The following is a 16,230-nucleotide window of genomic DNA, read 5'->3' as shown; positions in this document are numbered from 1 at the left end:
TATATAGTTAAGTTAAAATTGTGAAATAATTATAATCAGTTATTTTTATACGTATTAACATAATTATTAAATTATATTATTTTATAAAAAACGTAACAATTACATGTTAGTATAAATAGTTACTTAATATAAACTTTGAAATATACATTTATGGTAATATAAGAAATTATTATTATTTTGATAAATTTGGAAACAAATTATGTTAAGTAATAATTAAAATTATTTAATATAAAAATTAACAAAAAATAGTCTAAAAATGGATATTTAATAAAAGCATATTTGTTTTACACGTACCATAAACAATTTGACTAGTTAAAACAATCACGTTTATAACATCACAAGCAAATCACATTGATCACATCTAAATAATATTTAGAACAACTCCAAACAAATAAAATTAACAACACTACACGACATCATTACAACTATAAATCACGTACTTGGTCCTGGAGCATGAGGACATTCTCGTCGACTATGGTTCTCAGCTTGACAAAGACTACACCATTTTGGTCTTCTCATTTCACGCATATCCATTTTATTCAGAAAACGAGTTGATTTAGGATGACCTCTACCTATGCGCTTCAAGCTAAGATTAGGACAAAGTTTTGGTCCTCTATAATGGCACATGTGTTTTCATTCTCAATCACCGCAAACACTTTTTTATAAACTTTGCATACTTTATTAATTGTATAAACATCATCAACATAAGCACACCAATCAATGTTTTTACTACAACATGCAGCAATCACGTGACAACATAGATATCTATCAGTATGCATATCACCACAGTCACAATACCTTTGCCTTATATCAACTCTATATTCTTACCTGTTAGATAAATCCTGAACATTGAAACTCTCACTTCATCTGTCAAATTAAGTAATACGCAAGTTTTTGGCTCCTACCTTGTTCGATTGAAGTCAGGTTGTCATAATTAAGAGAAAATATGTCCGACCTTTCTTCATGCATATGTTTCACTCCATTTTCGAGCAAATAACTCAGCTAATCGAAAGTATGTTGCTCTTACTAGTGCAGTGATTGAAAGATTTTGGGAACCTTTTAACACTGAATTAATGCACTCAACCAAATTTGTCATTATGTGACCCCACCTATGTCCTCCATTAAATGCTAGAACCTATTTCTCTCGAAAAATTTCATTTAGCCAATTTGAGTAAACCTCTCCATGTTCTCATAGACACTCATAATGAATATTATATTCACGTTCAGTTCTTGAATAACTTGCAAAAAATATAAGGATTCATATTTGTACATTTAATAACATATATTTATTTGTTTAAAAATTTTATTAAAAGTACAATAAGGTTATGAAACATACCCATGCGAACAACAAGTTTATGCAAGTATGGAGCCTTGAATCTTCGTAAAAAAATTTGCCGTAATATGCCTAATACAATACATGTGAAAAGCTATTGGTGGTTCCCACTCTCCATTACTTCTTCTTATTGCTGTATTAATTGACTCGTGCCGATCAGAAATTCTGCCAACACCATCTTGGGTGACAACGTGTCTGTGGAAATTATGAAGGAAAAAAAAACTAGGCATCTGCTGTCTCACCGCAAAAGCAATTGACAAAATATTCTGATTACCATCTTGTGCAATAGCCACTAATAGAACTTCCTTGTATTTTCCATATAAATGTGTCCCATCAACTTGCACAAGTAGTTTGCAATGTCTAAATGCTCTGATACAAGGACCAAAAGTCCACAACACTCGATGAAATATTTTAACATTGGAAACTAACTCATCAACATGATAGGCATCTACAACATCAAATTGAACAATGGAACCTCAAACACAATCACACATTGCTGCAAATCATTGCGGCAAAGCTTCAAACGAGACTTCCCATTGACAATAAACTTTTTCAATTGCCTTTTGCTTTTCCATCCATGCTTTTCGATATGTTGTTGTGTACCCATATCGAGACTAAATTTCACCAATACGAGTTTTATCTTAAAGGAAGGGTCAGACTCAACCATTGGCTTTATACATTCTACAATTATGTCAGAATCTAATTTGGTGTGGTCCTAAGAAATTCTTCCTCTTGTACATGTGTGCAGACCGTTGTACTTTCTAATCTCCCAAATAAACTCGTTCTTTTTAGAAGTAGCATGAAGAAGTCATCCATAATTAATTCCATACCTCACACATTTACAATAAAAAGTACTCGGTTCTGATTCAACCACTTTATAGTTCACTCCGTTTGCTATACTATAACACTTAATTGCTCGTATAACAGTTTTTCTGGCAGCAAATTGCTTTCCAACAGACAAGTTTCCGTCTAAATCAAAATGACCTATCAAATGCAAACACAAGTATACTAAATTAAAAAACTATATTTTTATTCATCAACAACATTTTTAAAAATAACACATACCTAAATTTGCATAATCTGAAAACTCAAAGGCATGCATAGCATCGAGATTTAACGAACACATGAAAGGTGGCTCCCCAAATGAATGTTGTCCAATCACTGTATTTGACAAATAGACCTCATCATCATCATCACCATCGTCATCTACATCTTCATCTTTACTCAGTTCATCACTTTCATATTCTCCATCAGATATAGAGTCACCACTTTTATTGTTGACATTTATTCATTCTACCTCTCTGTTTAGGACAATGCTTGCATATGCGTCCTCATCTTCTTCATTGATATTAATTGTAATTTCTTTGAAAACAACATATAATTCAATGACATGAGTTGGTGGATGACATTGGTGATGTATTTGAAACATCTGTACAACATTAGCATCGTTTGTTATTGGAACTGTATAATATTGCATGAAACGGCCAAATATAGATATTAGACACCTATAAATAATACTTTCCACTGCTTTTGGAAACTAAAATTCAATATTTTGAGTAAGTCAATAACACAGTTTGCCAAATGACATATTCTCTCTCATGTGTACATATGTTGGCTTTTCACACCTAAATAACATACCTTCACAAGTGTTTGTAATAATCTTGCCATTAAAATATATCAACAGGACCACACTCATTTTTTCCTCTGTAATGATCTCTCTCTCTCTCTCTCTCTCTATATATATATATATATATATATATATATATAAATCTAGATCTACTCACTTACAACTTCAGAAAGAAATTGGTATTTATAGGAAAATATTTAAAAATGGCCAATAATGACTTTTACAAATTTTAGATTAATTAATATTATTTAAAAGTCGTTAATGACAATTTTTATTTTTTTACTCTCAAAAGTTGCCAGTGGTAATTTTTTATTTTTTTCCTACTCCCAAAAAATCACCACTGGAAATTTTACATATATATTTTTTAATTATAGCACCAAAAGTCGCCAATGACAATTTTTACCATGAATAAATTATTATTATTTTTAAATCTCACCATTAGTAAATTTTAATTGTGATTTGATATATAAAATGAAAAAAATTGCCACTATCAATTTTTATGAAAACTCCATATTCACGTAATATAGCAAATTTTTTTATATTTTTTATATTTTAAAAATAAAAAATCATATAAAAATAAAGAAGCTCATATACGAAGGAATTGTCTATTATTTTTGTTACAAGAATTTTGACTTTTTGAATAATATTTTCTATTTTTTAAATTATATTATTAATTTTTTATAATTTTTCAAGACAAATATTTAACGTATTAATTATTTTTATTTTTTCAAATATTTTTTGAACGTTATATCTTTCTTTTTCTTTATATAATTAGTTATTATATTTACTTTTCACCTAATCCATTTTTATTTTTATTTTATAGAGAAAAATTTGAATAATTAATTTTTTTTTAACATTCATGTTGGAAAGAAGATAATAGAAGTAGCAGTGAGTAATTAGTAGACATATCACCTGGGATCGATATGAATAAACTTAATTAGTAAAACAAGAAAAACATCTTTAGTCTTAAATTTGTAAACAAGATTTTAGTTGTATATTTAAGTTGACTAATACATTTAGAAAAAATTAATACAATTAAGAGTTAAAATTAAGCTTTAAATGAATTAATGCAAAAATAAGAATAAAAGAAATTAAAAATGTGAAAAGAGTTATGAAATTAAGAAAATAAAAAAAAAAGTGTTGAATGATACTAAAAAGTAATTTAAAACAAATCTACCTCTTATCTATTATCATCCTAGCATAATCATAAAGATAATAGTAATAGATTATAGTTATATATGATTATAATGAATATAATAGTAGTACTGAGTACTACATTTAATATATCACATGATTATTCATATTTTTATGAGTTTATTTATGTTTTTATTGATTATATATAAAAATATATAAAATATACTATAATTCTTTTTTTGACGAGGAATTATTTATTATGAATTATTTGTGAAGTTAAATTAATTTAATAAAATCAAAATAAATTTTGTGACAAATTTTATGAGAAAATATATTAGGAAATTTACTTACAGAAATTTTCAAATTATTTATTTATAAAATTTGACTATATATTTGCTTATAGATTTTTTTTTTCGCTTCTTTTTAGAAAATTTTAAAAAAAATTTCCATAAAAAATTTTTGCAATTGAAATTACCTACAAATTTACTTCTATCAAAAATGTGAAAAATTGACCTATAGATTCTAATTTAATTATCGATGAGATTTTTTTCCAACAGAAAATATATTTACAACAAAATTTGCAATAAACTTGTTTTTCTATGAATTTTTAATAAATTTTTGCAAGAAATTTTGAAAAAAAAAAAAGATAATAAATTCTAAGTAGTGGAAGAAGGATTCCAAGAAAATCATGTAGCATATTGTGCTTGATTATTCTATAAATGAGGAGAAAGATGTGTGGGGGAGTGCACCAAGTAGTTCAAATATTTACTTAATAAAGTGGGCGACAATCCTTCTTTTCTTTTTCAGAAGAAGTTGGAGGATAGCTTCTCTAAAACTTGTATAATCGTTAATTTAATGTATTTTTAATTTGATGGTTAAAATTAGAGGGTGGACAACTGAAAGTACAAGTTATATAAGATTAAGGACATGTTAGTCATTTTTTAAAGTGTTAATGAAAAAAATTGCGTTGACGTTTTCAAATTGTGGTGTTGTTTCTATGTTTGTTTTTGACCCTTAACATTGGTGACTATTGGAAGTTTATGTAACAAAGAACTAATGGGAAGGTTGAAGGACACCATAGTTGTGACTATTGAGGAGAATAGTGTGACAAAACAGTTTAACTTAATGAAAAATAGACTTTGGCAGTCTCTGTTTCTTAGGACTCTGGTTTATATATTAATACCAATATTAGTTATGTGTTAATGCTTCTTTTTCTCATTGTAGTGGCAACATTTATATTCCTTAATTCACTCGTTATATCTCATTACACTGCGCCTTTCAAGTTTTACCTTAGGGTTCATAGAGTCAATTCACTGCGATTTCCTTCTACTCAAGGAAAAGTTGGGATTCTCCCTCACACAATTTTTGCTCACTCTCTACCTGTCACTAGCAACTCACATAGTTGAGCACGCCCACTTTCCATTTCTTTCACGCATAAATCGTCTTCCATAATTGCCCCTCACTAGGGCTATAAATTCTTATTCACACTGTCGAAGTGTAATACCACTTACCACGAAAAATGAAGTTGAAGGTTTTGATAGATAAGGTTTCTCATTTAGTTTAGGATTTTGAAGTTTCATTAGTGTTGCAAACTTGCAATGATAGATTGGGAAGAGGACGATTTGTAAATGGCGATTTAGATGAGCATGCAGCACTCAATGTCAAAGCTGAAGTAGTGCAACTGAGGGACTCTATTACCAAGAGTTGTTTCAAGGTTACCAGAGGAGTCGATAGAGGTGAAGACTTAGCAATTGTCGTGGGAGCTCATGGTCATGGTCGTTGAGAAGTAGATGACGACGGTGTCAGGGGTAAAGGTGGCAGAGAGGTTGGGAGCAGAGAGATAAAGGAGGAAGAGCGTTTCAATGGGGGGAACTTACTTTGCAAGAAGCAAATGAGTTGTTTGTGATGGGGTAAGGCAATGAGGTCTCAAAGGAGAAAAAGGGAAAAAAAAAGGAAAAAAAATCATAAAATTAACTCATAGATGTTTTATATAATTATTTGCAAAAGCTACACATAGTTAATGAGGGGAAAATATTAATACAAAGAAAGATAATTTTAAAATTTTTTATTAATTTTTATCTAAATTAGTTGAATTTATGCATAAATAGATTAGATGGTTAATAAATAAATTGACTGTATTGATGTACTATTGAGATTTTTTTTTTACATTAATAATCAATTAAAATATATAATAATATAATTTTTAAATTAATTATCACAAAAGTTAATAATTTACGTTATGCGATAGTTTATGATTGAATAATAATATAAAAGTTTTTATATACTGTCAGTCTATTTTAAGTAAACCATTATAATAAATGACAATTAAATATTTTTTACATTTAAATTCAATAGTAGATTACCAATAATTTAAAATTATTGTCTTCTATGACTATTTTTTAAAAATTTATATCTATTTTTTTTAAAATTTATTAACTGTGTAAAGTATATTAAAATTAAGCACATAAATATTTACAAAATAAATCACTTTAATTTTAATACACTGTAAATATTAAAAAAATTTACAACCATAGATAATATTTCAAGATAACTATTATAAAGTTAATAATTTCTAATAATACGATAATTTATAATTTATTAAAACATAAAAAAATACTTACACTACTACAATAATATATTAAATTATATTTTCTTTAATTTATGCATTCGTCTTTATTTTTTATCACATTATTTATCGTATTTAATTCAAAGAGGATATGCATAATGGATTTTGAAGGGCTCAACTACCCCCCCCCCCCCCCCAAATGATTGTAAATCTTAATTTCCTTCCATGATGACATAAAACATACGTATGATGTACGTTGCTAAGATTAATTAATCAACGACAATTCTTTACATAAGTACTGTAATGTTTTTTATATGCTCCTCCTTGCTCTTTTCTTTTCTTTTCTTCTTTTTTTTTTTAAGGAAACACTAATTAACATGCGATTTTGAGTTGAATATGTGATCATCAGCTTATGCTACCAACTACCTTCTCCATTTACAACCACAAATCGATAAGCAACTGGAACAATGGTATATTCAGTGCTATTCATGAGTTGACATTAGAAAATTGGAGTGTCATAAGGTGAATAGGATTATGTTTTAATTAATATTCTGATGATGCGTTGTACCAACTACAAGTTAAATACCAATTCTCATGGAATATTGAATTTTACTGAGCATAACTAATGAATACGCAATACAGGACAATACATTATTTGACAAATCTTTTAAATATATTTTGTAGTATTTGATGATTTTTATGTGAGTTTTACAAAAATAACCATACAAGTGCATCTGATCCTATGAGTCTATGACCCGGTCAAGTAAAAGACATGGTATATTAAGCTAAAGCTCTGATCTCAGGCCAGTATTCTTATTTGTCAATTGTTTGGGGCAAGAAAAATTTTTTAAATTATAAAATCATAACGAAAGAAACAATATTTCAAGGAATTTCAAAAAGGTCAGAGAAGGAATCTCATTCTTTATTGAAAAAGCATGTGCGAACTCAAGAATTGTTTTTTGAAACTACATTTCGAGTTATTTTAAAATTTTTTATCATAACTCTAATTTTTCCCAAAAAACCTGCTCGAAAGATAAGAGAACAGTAGAAATATTCTCCAATTTCACAAGGTTAAAGGCTTTTCCAAGAAGTTTCTGAGGATTTCCTTAGCCCCTGAACTGAGAACAACTAAAACTGATCGAAATAAGAAGATTCTAAGTCCACGAGAACTAAACATCTTTTCGAGGAGTTTCCAAAGCCCCTTACACCCAAAAATGCTCGAAAGTAGGACTGACAAGAAATTATTCTAAGTCTGGAGGGCTTTCAATGAGTTTTTAAGAGGTTTTTCAAGACCTTTACACCCAGAATGTGTCCAAAAACAGCAAGTGATCAGAAAATATTCTAAATCCACAAACCTAACTGAGTCCCAGATCTCCTCCCAAATTACTCGAAAATAGGAGTGAATCCACAAACCTGACTGAATCTCAGATCTCCTTCAGAATTACTCAAAAACAAGAGTGAGCAGAGAAAATATTCTAAGTCTACGAGACCAAGACGAGCTCTCAGATCCTCAGAATTAATCGAAAAGAGAAGTCAAGGAAAAATTATTTTAAGGCCATAATGATAAAAGAGCCTCCTAGATTTCTCTCAGAAATGCTTAAAGTATAGAGAACAAAGTCTTGATAGGATTCAAAAGCTATTGCAAAGCTCAGAAGCAATTGTCAGCAGTTATCAATAGTTACCACCAGGTAAAGGGCCAACTACATGAAGAAAGATCATGGGCGACGACAGTTATGGAAGAAGCCCCAACCAAGAGCATGTTCACAAGTAATTGTAGATAATTGGCAGCAGTGGTTGAAGGTAAGTACGTATAGAAGACAATTACTGAGAAAGTGCCTGCAAAAGAAGAAGAAGTGGTGATCCCCTGCCTATAAATGCTTCAAAATTACATTCTACAAAGGACGACTTTTTACACCCAGACACTACACTAAAATTTTTTAAACGCTGAAATTCTGCACCGCACCAAACACCAGCTACAAGGAGATATATAGGGTACGTTTATTTTTCTTGCACCATTTATGTTTCCACATTTTAGTTTCAGCTCAATTTGCTTATTTTTTTTTCTTCCACAATTTGGTTCTTACTTAGCACATTTATATAAAAATCTCTACCTTTGATTAAATTTTATTTGATTATCATTTGATATTTCTGTTTAATCCTCTACTTTATAACGTCAATTTGACTGTTACGTTAACAACACACTTAAAAGAACTAAAAAAAAACCTAAATTCAGTCCCTAAATTATTCTTAAATTATTTATTTACAAACTATCATTTTTTACTATATACATCGATGCTTCAATCCTCGATGAATGGGCCTATTTATAGAAATGTTGTATTCTTGACGTAACGATAACATCACAAGCAATGTCTACCGGCACCCGGCCTAGAGGATTTAAAACATGGAAGATACTTGCATCAACAGCTCACGAGGATATTATACAAGTAGGTTTTTAATATAATATTTAACTCGAATTTTCAAGACTATTTATCTGTAAATTATATATTATTTAAATCTTTATTTTTATTAAATATAGAACTTTTTCATCGTAATGACATGGCAAAGAGCGATAAAAACACACTGTTAATTAAGAATATAAATTATTTGAGTTACATGCTATTCGAGCTCACGTTATTAAATATTCAGTCAAATTCGTTTATTTAATTAAATTCTTAAGCTCAAGTTAAAGTTAAATTTAATCATTTAAATAAACAAAATTCAAGTTCTGTAAATTTAATATTAATAACTCTTAAAATTTGTAACTTAGATTATTAAATACTCAGTCAAGTTTATTTATTTAAATGATAATAGCTTGTGAGTAACTTATATTGTATATACATACTTAGATAATTATAATTTTATTTATTATATTTACTTGAAATTTATATTTATATTTAGTATTACTACTCTTGTTGTTGTATATATTATTTATCTAGTATTAATTTTTAAAAGTTATATTTTAAATAAGTGACTATTTTTTTAAATATATATATATATATATATCATTTTCATAACTAAAATTACGTTAATCTATTTATATATATATTAAATTATATTTTATTATCATTTTACTTACTTTATTCTTTAGCATAAAAATATTTCTTAAATACTAAATTAATTTATAAAAATTATAAATTAGTTAATAAATCAAAATTAAACTTCAAAATTATTAATTAAGTCAATTTCAAGCTTTAAATCTAGTTTACTTAAATAATAGAGCTAAATTTGAGTATTCTTCTTATTTTTACAAGTTAAGTTTAAATTTTAAATATTTGCTTCGATTTATTTACTCTGTTATTCTTAGTTATTGATTTTTTTAAAATAAAAAAATACAAGAAAAAACATTAAATTAAGAGTAAAAAAAATTAGACTCACACATTTATTAAATTTATTAATTGAAATTAATTAAAAAAATTGAAACTCATTCTACTTTTATAATTTTTAAGTAATGATTAAAAATTATTAAACAGTATATTGATAGATGGCACTAATTCATCCTTAGTAAACAGTAATCTTCTTCCACTGTAATATATATGTAAAACAACGCTTTGCACCTTATTTTAGGTTTTTTTGTTTTCAGATGTGTGTGTATAAACAATGTTTACACCTGGAGAGCACCTAATCCTAAGTTACAAAACAGCTCTATTTCTTGAAAGAGCAGAATATGAGAGCAAATGCCTCTTACTTCTCTCCCGGGGTCTCTCACAAAGAGGAGGAATCTCACAAGGCATGAAATTAAACGACACATGATGCGAACAAGATCTTGGAATCAAAAAGAACGCTGCACACTCCCCCACCGATCTCTGATCAGGAAGACCAAAAATACAGTTTTTCCTCACATCAAGAACCCCACTTTTAATCAACTTCTTGCACAAAGGCCCCACTTTCGTAAAATAATTATACGACAACGATAAATTCGCCAAATTCCCCAATGCACAGACCACTTCCGGAACCTGCCCGTACAAAAAATTATTAGCCAGGTTGAGTTGCTCCACTTTCTTTAAGCACCCAAACGACAATGGTATCGACCCAGTTAAGAGATTGCCACCAGCATCGAACAATGTGACATTTCCTAAGAACCCAATTTCGTATGGAAGACAACCCGTTAAAAGGTTGTTCAATAGTAATACTTCGATCAACGTGGACGAGGCTTTTCCAATGCTACGAGGAATGGGGCCAGTGAATTTGTTGTTCGCCAACGTGAGATAAAAAACCGGGGTGTTGCCTAATATGCTGGGGAGTGTCAAAATGAAATTGTTGTTGTTAAGAAAAAGTACATCTAATTTTTGCATGAAAATTTGTGGGGGCACGGTGCCGGTGAAGAGGTTGTACCGAATGTCCAAAAAGGACAAGGTGGGGATGTTTAGAACCGAAATTGGGAATACCCCAGAGAGCAAGTTGTTACTTAAATCAAGTTCGTATAGAAGCTTGAGTTGCGCTATTTTTGGCGAAATTGTACCCGAGAAATTGTTGGAGTTAGCGTGGAAAAGAGCCAAGTCGGGGAATTGCTCAATGAACCCATCAAGGGTAGGTGCGCTGAGGTGAAATCCATTGAAATCAATGGAAGCAATGGTGGTGGCAGTGAGGTTGTCTGGTGGGTTGTCACAATAGAAGCCTGTGTAGTTACATATGTCTGGACCAACCCATGTTGCTGTTATTCTAAACGGGTCTGAGGTTATTGTGTTTTTGAAGTTTTGAATAATTGGGAAGACTTGGGCGAGTCTTCGGTCTATGAAGTTTAATATGTCAGGGATTAATGAGGATGATGGTGATGGAGTTTCAAGGATTTGGCCATCTACTATGAGAAGGCAAAGAAAGAGGGTGATCATCAACGTTGAAAGTGGAGCTTGCTTAAGTAAAACCATGGTTTCGATTCTGGAGCAATAAGGGAAAGACATGGATGATTTGTTTTGGTTAATGATTTATAGTGGATGATGGTATATTTCTACGGTCGCATAATGAAATGGTTTACGTGTTATCTTTCTTTTCTTGATAGTGGTATGGTGGATTATTAAGAAGGTTACAATAATTGCCCACATTCGGCACTCGTATTAGGAGGTTCAGCCCATCATCAACTCGTGTTTGGGAAATAGGTAAGATAGCATCATGCGCGCACCACCGACTTCAAATGGAGCGCGTGTTGTGCCTTTTAAACTTTGAAAACCACTTAAATTTTTATTTTCTTTTGGGTCAACACAAACCACTTAATTAAATTGAGCATGCGAACCCATATTATGGGTTTTGAACATTGTAAACCACTTTAAAGAGTCAGTGCTTCGAACTTCAAAAGCTTTTCTTTGAATAGATGTATGTAAACAGGGAGGAAAGAGATACTATTGTTTTAGTTGTTTTATTAATTAAAAATGTAGCAAGAAAATAAATGAAAAGTGATATTAATTTATTTTTTTATTTTTTTACGAAACATGAATGATATAGACAGAGGGAGAGAAAATAAGACTAATTTTCTACAATTCAAAAAATAAGAAGGAATGTTAAATTAATAAAATATAATATGATAAAAAAATTAAATTTAAATCAGTTATATTTCAAACTTTTAATGTTATATTAACAAAAATTAAAACTACTTTTGTTGACTTAAACTCTTAAAAATAAAGTTTAAGCATATAAAAATAAAATATTTGTAATGAAAAAAATACATTCATTATTAAATTATAAAAGTATAATAAATATTCTCTTTTTAATAAATATTTATTATTATTAGTGAATTAAGAGTTGATAGTGTTAATAATTTAAAAATAATTTGATCAAAATTAATCATTTTTAATTTTAAAAGATTTAGACAATAAATTTTTCAGCTGTCCATTTTTTACAAATCAATGGCTACGATAACCAATTTATCACTAATTAAACCACTAAGCTTAAATTTTATTTTTTTCCCAATCACAGTTCTTCTCATGTGTGTTCAACTAATTTAATTGATACGGTGAATTCGATAATCTAAACAAAATTTGTTTACTTTATGTGAATAAATTTAAATAATTTTCACTATATTTTAAATTTAAACCAAGTCAATAATAATCAATTTTGTAAATAAAATATTTTCTAAAAATAAGAAGAGTTATTTTCAAAGTTTATTAAAAAAATTTAAATACTTTTAAAATAATATAATCTTTGAAATAAAAAAAATAAGTTTGAGAATTACTTACCTATAGGAGGAAAGATATTAACACTTGTAACGTCTATTTAAATAACGATTACTTTATATTAACTTTACAAATTCATTATAACTTTTAAAAAGTATTTATTTAAGTCTTGTTATTTTTATTTTTAAAAAAAGAAAATTTATTTATTAAAATATTAATTAATATATTAAAAAAGAAAAAATTTATTTTAACTTAACAATTCCCGCATCAACGTATCTAAGGTAAAAGCAGAACGCAAAGCCATTGTAATGCTCCAAAATTTTGTAATATGATTTAATGGTATATAAATATAGATGGATTCATGTTTTGCCACGTGTTGGTGTATTGATTGACTTGATGGTGATATGAATGTACGGATACGCCTTAGTTTGATGGGAATGTGTATGTGAATACAGATATATGTAAATGTATGTATACATATGTGTGATTGAAATTTGGATTGAAAGAAATAAGTTAAGTCTTGGTGTAGGGCATTCTTGCTGTAGCGAGAGGTCCCTGGGAGGAAGCCATGCGATTGTCGCTTTCTCGCTGTAGCGAGAGACGTCTCGCTGTAGCAACAGAGCAACAATTTAGGGTACATTTCTGGGTGTAATCTCGCTGTAGCGAGATTCTGCAGAAACCAGAGTACAAATTTGTCTGAGTTTTTTGCTGTAGCGACAGAGGGCGTCGCTGCAGCGAGAGTGTCGCGACCAGAAGAGTATTTGAAGGGTTAGGGTTCCAGGAGAGGGTTATTTTTCACGATTTCTCTCTCTCTCCTTCACGATTCTCTCTACCCAAACCCATTCCTACCGATTAGAAGCCTTCCAAGGACGTTTGAGAGCTTGATTGAAGGTTGGAAATACATTTGGAGTCTTTGAAGGGACGAAATTTGTGTGGGGAGGCGATTCCATCAACGTTTCGTGGCGGGCCTTCATTTTGAGGTAAGGGGAGGACTTTACTCTAGTTACCTTTGTTTGAAATAATTTTATTTGAATGAATATGGTAATATGATAGAAATAGGAGGTGAGGTTATGTATCTTGGTGGACTGTACAAGTTGGGCTAAGTCCGGAGGTGTCCGACCTCTAGCACATTGTGTGAATTGTGTGATAAGTTGAATGTGGTAGGCATTGTATGAGAAACCCATGTTGTATGTGATAAAAATGAGAATGTGATCAATGTTGAGTAAAATGTGATTGTACATTTGTGTTGGCATGCTATGGGTGAATGACTGAATAACTTGAATGGTTGAAAATGAGTGTGATGGTATGTTTGGATGTGATTGGATGTGGAAACTATGAATGGTTCAGAGATACACTGGGAGTGTGGAAGATGAGGGCGGTAGTAATACCTTGGGGAAGAGAGGGTGGTGGTGATACCAACAGCGAGCGTGGGTGCACCACAGGCCACACACTCTCCTCTTGACTCGGCCTCTGACTAACACTTTTGCCTGCGGGGCTCAATACCGCACATGTTGCATCCGTGGAGCGGAAGCTATTCGGTCGACCATCTATAGTATAACTGAGTAAGTCCCTGAGGTCGATGGCATCAGGAATCTGTGATCACAGTGCCACATGGAGCGTAGCTACGTGCAGTGAGCGCATATTTGTGTAAATGTGTGGATTTGTAATTGGTGCCGTGAGCGCACCTATTGTGATTGAGAATTTGGATGCATGATGGTCGTTGACGTATGCTCCTAATATGATTAGAATTTATGTATAATGAGTCGGGTGAGTCTAATGCTTATCTGTGTGTTTATACTAGTGTAAATGATTCACCCTTACGTTTATTTTTTTTCAGGTAACCAAGACGATCAGCACCGGGACCCTTGAAGGAAGGAAGGATGAAAATGCTTTAGGACTTAGAAATTTATTCTAAAAATCTGATGTATATTTAAGTCCTGTAGCAAGTAATGATGTAAATTGTACTCTAATTTCTCATTTGAAACATTTTATGAAATTGTGCTTAAACAATTATCTGAATGGAAAATTTTTACTACTCTGAACTTTGCAAAAACAGATTCATTCAAAAATTTAAAATTAAGGTGTTATAGCCATAGTTCTATAAAAAAAATATTGATGTTTGTGGATTAAAACTAATTTTAGTAAAAAAAATTATTTTGAGATTAAAATTATTTATAAAATTTTAATATTTATGATATAAGATACGGAAAGCGAAGAGAGATCACACAATTATATTACAAATCGTTAAAAGTAAATGAATAATTTTTTAAAAAAATGTGATTTCTTTATAAACAAAATTTTTGAATTTATACTTGAATTTAAAAGAAAATTTAAAGTAGCATAAGTTATATATAAATCTCTTGTAATATATTGGACAATCATACACCATGTAAATTACAGAGGAATATTGTAAATAATTGTTTAATAAAATAAAAAAATAAAATTAAGTAATTAAATATTTTATTTAATTTAGCAAAGTTCTTAAAAAAAATTAAAAATATGAAATTGATTCTTTGTAATGAAAGTTAAAATTGTTACAAATTAATATTCTAAATTTAAATTAATAAAATAATTTTAATTTACATCGATTGATTAGTAAATAATAATTAGAAGAGGAACACATATTGATTAATTATTAAGATAATTATCTAATTAATTAAAAATAAGATATAATAAATTAATATTGTATAAATCTCATATAAGGTAGGTATACATAAATATTATTAATTTACAATACATGACAATAAAAGAAATTATACGTTAATATTATAAATTAATATTTAAATTTTATTTATTTATCATATTTATTTATAATTTTTTAAATATAATTTATTAATCAAATCAAATTTATATAAAAATAAAATAATGATAAAAATAACAATATCAATGAACAAATAAATAATAATAATAATAAAATATATAAACTTTATCAATTTTATCTTATCATTGTTATTATAAATTTTTTTAAGTAAATATAAAACGAGAATATTTCAATAATTTTTTTATTATCAGATTCTAAAAAAGTAATATATATATATATATATATATATATATATATATATATATAGAGAGAGAGAGAGAGAGAGAGAGAAGATGATAAACAAATGACTAGCTTATAACATGATAACTTAACATATTCAAACCATTATGTACTTGGCGATTATGTAACATAAAGGAAGACAAAAACAAAAAGATAAGACAAAAACTAATATATATGAATAAAAGAGGTGGAACTTGGTAACCTGAGATGCAAACACATCGAGTCATAAGAAATGGTTCGCAACTTTGAATTTTCAGTGCAAATAGTAGATATGCACTGTTTTTAATACAAAACTTCAGAAGAATCACAAATGGTTGTGACTAAGATCCAATACCCCAAATCAACATCTCCTTCCCTTGCTTTTGCATTTGGAGGAGTCTTTAAGAGTTTTTTTTTTTTTTTCTTTTTTTACAATACTGGAAATAA

The 16,230-nt window shown here is 29.2% G+C and overlaps 1 protein-coding gene across 1 annotated transcript; it reads right to left on the bottom strand.

The window, feature by feature from the left end:
• Positions 1 to 10,250: 10,250 nt before the first annotated feature.
• On the bottom strand, positions 10,251 to 11,529 carry LOC113859091 (uncharacterized protein At4g06744-like). Its single transcript, XM_027491907.1, has one exon. The coding sequence runs from the start codon at positions 11,523 to 11,525 to the stop codon at positions 10,290 to 10,292; it is 1,236 nt and encodes a 411-aa protein (XP_027347708.1). The 5' UTR covers positions 11,526 to 11,529; the 3' UTR covers positions 10,251 to 10,289.
• Positions 11,530 to 16,230: the final 4,701 nt, after the last annotated feature.

The sequence above is a fragment of the Abrus precatorius genome, unplaced genomic scaffold (assembly GCF_003935025.1).
Source record: "Abrus precatorius isolate BTA unplaced genomic scaffold, Abrus_2018 Scaffold2, whole genome shotgun sequence".
NCBI lineage: Eukaryota > Viridiplantae > Streptophyta > Magnoliopsida > Fabales > Fabaceae > Abrus > Abrus precatorius.
The sequence above is the reverse complement of the archived record's forward strand: the minus strand, read 5'-3'. Positions and strand labels throughout refer to the sequence as shown.